Source organism: Babylonia areolata, chromosome 8 (genome assembly GCF_041734735.1).
Source record: "Babylonia areolata isolate BAREFJ2019XMU chromosome 8, ASM4173473v1, whole genome shotgun sequence".
Lineage (NCBI taxonomy): Eukaryota > Metazoa > Mollusca > Gastropoda > Neogastropoda > Buccinidae > Babylonia > Babylonia areolata.
In genome coordinates, this window is record NC_134883.1 from 8,127,581 (window position 1) to 8,135,517 (window position 7,937).

The window sequence follows — 7,937 nt, forward strand, 5'->3', positions numbered from 1 at the left end:
AGGGGGGGCTCGGGTTATTTTTTGTTGTGAAAGAGAGAGCCTCACTCAAAGCATTGTTTGAGGTTTTTCAAACAGTGCAATCCTTCTGTAGATCTACAAGACCTGTTTGAACTGACAAGGCACAAAGTTCACAACGCCTGTTGATATAGCCAAGTCGAGAAACGGACGCACCATGATTGCTCAGGTGAAAATCGATTGGTTCCACAGAATGTGACCAATGAAATCGCGTCCCTACGACAAACTTTGTCGCGTCAACTTCCGTCGCCATTTGCTCATCGTTACACAGGTGTGTCAGGGTAAAAACGTGAACCTGTTCTGGTTTGTGCGAGGAGGAGTTTTTTTTGGTTTTTTATTGGCGTGAAAAATACTCAGAATAATTTGTAAGCATTTATATTTATTTATTTGGTGAAGTTGTGCTAGGAGGTGAGTTTTACCTGTGTTTTTGTTGTTGTTAGAATCGAAAGCTATGAAGTAAACAAGGAAGCGCAGATTCCATGCGAAATCGGTATTGTGAAAGAACGTGTGCGTTCTTTACGTTCATCATCCATGTCTTGAATCAGAAATTCATCTTCATATCTGAGACAGTTCACATTTAGGCAGATCAGCCGTAATGTCGAAGAAAGACCGACGGACAGTTTTGGCCCAGATATGGGGCACACCAACAAGCCGAGACATTGATTTCATCGACGAAGGGAAAGAAATCGTGGTCGCTTCCTCCTCACGGGGAATCGTGGCATGGTGGCTGGAGATTTTTCAAACGGTGTACCCCAACATTAAGTATTTGGAGAAAGGGGAAATCATCAAGTTGAAACCGATTGTGGGTGTGACTATCAAGCTTAACAAGACTAAAGGCCTGTTGAGAGTGACAGGGAAAAATCACTGGCCCTGGTTTGTGGACAACTTTGCTCGTCTGCTGGAGGAAGGCAACGCAGAAGCAGAGGTTCTTGATACAACCCAAACTTCAGAAAATTCCCTGACTCGCTACCTTCAGCTGGATAAAGATGATGATTTGGTATGTCATCTGTTACATGTCTAATGTGTATTTGAGCGTTATTTTGCATTTTGTGCTTGTGTCCTTTGTGCAACACTGGGTGTGTGTAGACATGATGATGAAATTATGTCTAAGTATGTATACATGTGGAAGTTTTAGCCCATAAAGAAGAAAGATATAAATGAAGAGCCAATATTATGTTGTATATATATATATTAAAAAAAAAAAAAAATGTATATAAGAACGCACAACACTGGATAGTGTGAGAACATACATGTCAGATACAGGTGTGTGTGAAGATGAGATTGTTAATTAAGTGACGGGCGCAATAGCCGAGTGGTTAAAGCGTTGGACTTTCAATCTGAGGGTCCCAGGTTCGAATCACAGTGACGGCACCTGGTGGGTAAAGGGTGGAGATTTTTACGATCTCCCAGGTCAACATATGTGCAGACCTGCTAGTGCCTGAACCCCCTTCATGTGTATATATGCAAGTAGAAGATCAAATACGCACGTTAAAGATCCTGTAATCCATGTCAGTGTTTGGTGGGTTATGGAAACAAGAACATTCCCAGCATGCACACCCCCAAAAGCGGAGTATGGCTGCCTATATGGCGGGGGGAAAAACGGTCATACACGTAAAAGCTCACTCGTGTGCATATGAGTGAACGTGGGAGTTGCAGGCCACGAACGCAGAAGAAGAAGAAGAGATTGTTAAGTGTATGTATTTATACACACGTGTATAATTTTTACTCTGTCATATGATTACTGTTGTGTGTGTGTGTGAGTGTGTGTGTGTGTGAGTGCACATACCCTTTCGTGAAGATTAGTTCATCTTTCAGGACATGTGACAATGTGAACTGAAAAGATCAGTATTATGTGTGTGACTGTGACAATGTGAGCTGTGGGTAGGATGAAAGGGTCATGCATATTGTGACGCTTGGTTCTTTATAACTGATTATACTCACTGCTCTCTGTGTTTTTGGTATTACTCCTGAACAATTGCACTGGCAACTCCAATTGATGTATTGTTCGACTTGGACACTAAAAAGCTGCAAGGCTTATGAAACATCCCAAGAAATGAACTGAATTATGTTTTTATTAACTTATAGTCAGCAAAATCTTCACAATGATGAAGGTGGTAGTCAACGGAAAGAAGAAGAAGAAGAAGACAGTGAAGTATTATTCTCAACATTTTGGTAAAAATAATATTCCAGTTCTAATCACCCATCCACATGTGTGCCACAGAATGTTCCAACAGAATTAAAAACAAACAAACATTGAAACAAACAAAATAAAAACAAATACCTTCACATTTCTCAGTAAGGAAAACCAATATTCAATGCAATTATTACAAGTGTTTCTCACTTTCTGCCTTTGGGCAAGTAGGGCTTTCACTCAGTTTCAGTACTTTTTTTTTTTTTTTTTAAATCTACAGAAATGTATATTCAATCAAAATTTATACTTTTCATGCTAAAAAATAATGTAGTTGGTGAATTACTAATTTCATGATCTTCTGAAACTTATCCGAAGATAATCTGTTTTGACTACATCTATTAAAATCTGTAAGGCCTTCAATAAGTTGGAAACACAAAAACAAAAACAACAACAACCCCCCCACCCCATAGAATTAGAAGCTACTTTTAACATTGAAAAAAAAAAATCAACCATAAATGTCTCAATACAAAATTATATTATAATTTGTTCTGCTACAGTGAATTTGACCGGAAAACGCAAGAAAGTCTCATATGATGCTGAAGTTAACATTGATTAGAAAAAGAATGTTCCAAATAAAGAATGTGATTCTTGTTCTGTAATGTGAGAAAGTTACTGGGAAAAAAAGATCAGCAAGTGTACAGCCCCGGGAATCAGTTATAAAAAACAACAACAAACAAAACCATATATATATATATATATATTCCAAGCCATAAAATAATTTTAGAAATTAATTAGATAATTTATTCCTTCATTAATAAATTTTAATTCCTTCATAATTGACATGAGTTTAAAACAGTCAGTGTAGTTAAGCCATATTGCCCAACCTGCATAGGTCTTTCAGTCTCATATTTTGTGGAGATAGTATCACCACATTGTGCAAGTGAAAATTTAATAGTAATAATACAGTTCAAGGAAATAAACAAGTGTGTACATGAATGCTTTTGAGAAGCTTTGCTATTGTATCAGTGTCACTGTGCAGTGTCAGTTGAATATAACATTAAAAGTCAGAGTGCTCAAGCAAAGCAGTAAGAGGGAGTGTGTGCATTCATTGTGTGTGTCTGTGTGTGTGCATAAAATGTGTATGTATCCTCTGTCGTGTGTGTGTGTGTGTGTGTGTGTGTGTGTGTGTGTGGAGAGAGAGCAAGAGTGAGAGCCAGAGACAAGGTGAAAACACTCTTTTCCAGAGCTGTGACATGTCATCACACACACACACACACACACACACACACACACACACACACATATTCTATTCAGTACATATCAGTGAATCATTAGTCACCTATATATAAGATCCATGCATGCTGACTGCAGGTGCAGGACCTTCTGGACCAGATCCCAGAAGGGGGAGGGATCATGCAGCATGATTTCATCATGCGCCTGTGGAAGTCTCTGCTGGACGACTGGTTTGGCGTGGGGGCCATGGTGTACGTCGTCACCCCACGCATCGACTCAGAGCGCCTGTTTCAGATGCTGCTGTTGATGCTCCGCAACAAGGGCACTGGGTTTGGGGTCATGTTGGTCACCCCCGCCAAAAGTCCCGACGGGGATAAATTCAGCAAAGTGAGGAAAATTTACTCAAAATCAAAGTGAAGAAATGTTTGCCACAATGCAAGCGATTGGGGATGAATTTAGCAAAGTGAGGAAGATTTATTCCAAGTCAGAGTCCAGAAATGTTTGCAAAATTGTGAAGCAGAATTATACAATAGTATACCTAAACTTCCCTTCTTCTGTTTGTTCTGAAGACAGATCTTTGTTTATGTGCAGAACATTTCATTTTATGATTATAAAAGATTTTTTTCCATTATTCATATATTGAAAATATAAGAGTATCTTCAAAAGTTCAAGGACTTAGAACATCTTTCTCATTTTAATTGAGTTTTGTTGCCTATATCTAATTATCTTTTTTTCTCAGGAAACTCAGACCATTGTACACTTTGATAGTCTGAATCAGTGAATGCTGTTTATTTCAAAACAATTCTTCCAGATAAACTGTTGTCCTCCGTTTAAGTTGTACAACTTATTCTATGTATGTATGTCTGGGGGGGGGGGGGGGAGAGAATCTGAAAAAGTGAATTTTAATTTCTTGCGATTCAAATGTGTTCAATATAAATGATGGGACATCATTTCATTGGCAAGGGGGGATGTTTCCTTTAACTATGTTATATTCATTTTTTTTCTTGTTTTCAAGTACTGAACTTTGTTTTTCACCAAATGTTGTGGATTGTATAACCTGCCAAATGTATGAAATTAGTTTACCAGACAACAATAGTTAATTACTATGTAGGGCTGCTATCTGAAGTGAATTTGTAAAATAATCTAGTGTTGTTTTTTTTTTAAGGCAAATTGAATGCAAAAGTGTTTATTCAAATATACTTTAATTTGAAACATTGTATTTAATGATAAATTATAATGTTCAGATTTTGTTGTTGTGATGTCTCAGCATGCACTCTGATGGATATATTATATTTATAACAAGTCACTTAATCAGTTTCTGAGCGCACCTTCTCATAAAAGAATAATTTGAGACATTTATTTTATCTATGAAAATATTAATGTCTGTCCTTTCACTTTTGTCACTTTTTACATCATAAATAAATTACTGTTTGCTTCTTCTTCTTCTTTTTTTTTTTTTTTTTTTTTTTGCTGTAGTGCTAATTCTGTTTTCATTTTTTGTTTCTTATCAAACTTCAAAGCGTTGCTTTTTAAGACTGCTTTTCCTCAAGTGTTGCATTTTTTTTTTTAGACTTTGCTTTTTCTCAAGAGTCTGTCAACAGGAAAAAAAATTCTTTTTTAGTATTTAAAAAAGATTATTTTATAGTAGTTGTTTATGGTAACAATACTACACTTAACAAACAATAAGTTGAATAACACTGATCAATCAAACCGGAGACAGTCACTATGGAATGCTTGTTACTGCTGTCTGGTCTGGTCTGTCCACTCTCTCTCTCTTGTTCTTACTCTTGCTGTATTCTTCCTGAATGATTTCAAGTTAATGATGTAAGGATGTCGCTTTGCATGTCATAATTGTGTCAGTATCATATATATATTTATTGCTATTTACTCTGGTATTGTTTTAGTAGTAGTTTTTTTTCGATAGAATTTCTTGTGTGTTCTTTGTAATTGTTTATTTCTATATTATCCTTTCCCCATACCCACTTATTCCTTTTTGTGTGTTTTCTTCTGTTTTGCTGAGGGCAGGGTGTAAAAAAGCTGTATAAGCTTATTCTTTTACCCTCAGTAAAGATCATCTTGACTTGACTTGTCTCCAAGGTGATGGACATGACGAAGCGACGGCTGAAGGAGGTGAAGGTGCTGGCGACCTCGGGTCACCAGAAGCGCCTGGTGTCAGAGGTCAAGATACAGTGGGCCCTGGACACACTGCAGGTCAAGCACGAGGACTTCTCCACCAACTTCGTGGCCGCCTACAAGGATGAGGAGGCCGAGGTGCTCACCACCACTGCCCACTTCCACAAGTCCCACTTCCACTTCAACCAGAAGGACAACGTTTGCTACAACCGCCTGCCCACGCCCGACCTCAAACGCAACTACCTCCTGCCTCTCAACGTGACCAGCAATATTTTTTAGGGGGTGTTATTGTGTGAAAGATAGTGGACGTTATATGTATATGTTTATATATATATATACTATGACTCTCAAACTAGGAGGCAAGACTACACTGGCTCTTAGTGCTGCAGCCTTGGGGGCTAGTTGGCCTTTGAGAACCATCCCAACGCCGACTGTCCTAAAACCCTCTTGGCAGAGAGAGTGGGGATGTACCTTGGGCAAGACACTCTCCACTATAATCAAATTCTAGCCCAGATAGTCGGGACAGCAGTTACCTCCTCTGCTGTTCTGATCATCATTGTCGATCACGACTATCATACATACATATGTATATAAAACACCAATTTTTTTTTTATGATCATCTTCTGAACATGACCAGCAATGTTTTTTTTTTTTTAGGGAGGCACCGTGTTGTGCAAGGTTGTGAACGATGTCTTTGTATATATACTCAGTGCTGAGGTTATTACATTTGAGATTTGGTTTTTATTGAGGGTGTGGATCTTTAACCCGTTCAGTGCCTTTAGGACAGCCGACATCCTGCACAAAGTTTTGCCTTTATGCCTATAAAACGTCCTGCATCGACTCCGATTTTTCCTTTATCAGAGTTTTGTTCAGTGAACATAAGATTATTCTGAAAGTTTAATTTGATGTGTCTAGGTCATAAAAATAATATCTGCATAAGCTGACGTCAGGTGGAAGACCCCTTTCTTCTTGATAATGATTTGCTAACTGGACCATGTGGAGTGAGCTTGGAAATGGGGTTTATATGAAAAAAAAAAAGCAAAAAAAAAAAAGCATTGGAATCTTTGTTCAGCAAATCAAGTGGTCCCAGCCAGCAGATTTATTCAACTTTACAGGCTATGCAGATGATTTTGAACAGGTAAAACAATAATAGAGATGAATAAACCATCACTCGTTTGATCATTTGTTCAGACATGAAGGATATTGCAAAAGTGATGAAGCTGACACAATTCTGTCACTTAGTCTCATCTATCATAGCAGATGTAAGTTTTCAGTAGGTGACAGTGACCAAGATATGGGTGGGAACGTGGTTTAGTTTCAGGGAGGGGAGGAGAAGGAAAGAGTGTTGTAAGACGACTAGTTCTAGGCCAGTCAGAGGGTGTGGAAGTGGGCATGGCTCTGAACGTCTGAGAACTGTTGTCACTGATTACTGCCGCAGTAGGGTAACAGCCAACAATCCATGTTTTTCATGAAAACCAGGGCTGAAAGTATAAAAGATGGGAATAAACATTTAAAAAATTTTTTTTTTATGCTTTTGTCACTGATCAGAAGACAGACATGTTTGCAGATGAAGCAAATTGGCATTCACAGCAGACCATTTTTGTCGGCCCATGTGTAGCATGGACACACAGAGTTTCTCCCTCAGTATAACATTCTTCTGTGTCACAAAGCTTGACTGCGCTGTTTCTGACGATAGATTGACCCTTTATGCTGATAGAACCCGCGTATCATTGTGGAGACAGTTATTCATTTATGTCTGCAGAAGTTGTGATTGTTGTCACAAACTTAAAACCTTTTATTTTGTGGGTATAAACTGTTCTGGATGTCATTCTGTGGCAGTGGAAATGGACTTTTTTTTGTTGCTCCCAAATTATTATCTTTGGAGTGCCTGAATAGTTATCTGCAGTTTAAATAATTTGAAAGAAAAAAGCCTAGATTCAGAATTCTCATTCGTTTTCCTTCAGTAAGTCACAAAGTTATTTTCCTTCACTTTCTTTGTGGATCTCCTTTACTTTTTATGCAAAATTTTGTGTGTGTGTTTTTTTTTTGTTTTTTGTGTTTTTTTTTGTGGTTACCCCCAATTTCCCCCACACTGACGAGCACTTTGTGTTTTTTTTAAAACAAAATTCTCTGGCACTGGGTTAAAGAGGAACAGTTTTATTGTATGACCTTGTTCTTACTCGAGACTTCTATGACATTCACAAGATTGTGAGTAATGAGGAATTGTGTTTTATTTTTTCCTTTTAATGATCATTATTTTTAAGGGTGATAATACATTCCAGAGAACCAGCTTGCTCAAATATTCTTCAACACTGGAATATGGAATGTATTATGGAAATCTACCTTGTTTATTTAAAATACTGTGTTCACATGAGTTAGAATAACTGATTTGTGATCAGTTAAATAGTTTTGCTGTTAAATCTTT

The 7,937-nt window shown here is 37.8% G+C and overlaps 1 protein-coding gene across 1 annotated transcript; it reads left to right on the forward strand.

The window, feature by feature from the left end:
* Window positions 1-267: 267 nt before the first annotated feature.
* LOC143284509 (uncharacterized) lies at window positions 268-7,842 on the forward strand. Its single transcript, XM_076591211.1, has 3 exons — window positions 268-1,012; window positions 3,518-3,766; window positions 5,477-7,842. The coding sequence occupies exons 1-3, from the start codon at window positions 611-613 to the stop codon at window positions 5,789-5,791; spliced, it is 966 nt and encodes a 321-aa protein (XP_076447326.1). The 5' UTR covers window positions 268-610; the 3' UTR covers window positions 5,792-7,842.
* The last annotated feature ends 95 nt before the right edge of the window (window positions 7,843-7,937 follow it).

What these genes read in the sequence shown, in the direction of transcription:
- LOC143284509 (XM_076591211.1), top strand. Translation starts at nt 611, where the DNA reads ATGTCGAAGAAAGACCGACGGACAGTTTTGGCCCAGATATGGGGCACA. An exon ending in TGGATAAAGATGATGATTTG is followed by an intron (nt 1,013 to 3,517) that starts GTATGTCATCTG and finishes TGCTGACTGCAG; the next exon opens with GTGCAGGACCTTCTGGACCA. An exon ending in ACGGGGATAAATTCAGCAAA is followed by an intron (nt 3,767 to 5,476) that starts GTGAGGAAAATT and finishes CTTGTCTCCAAG; the next exon opens with GTGATGGACATGACGAAGCG.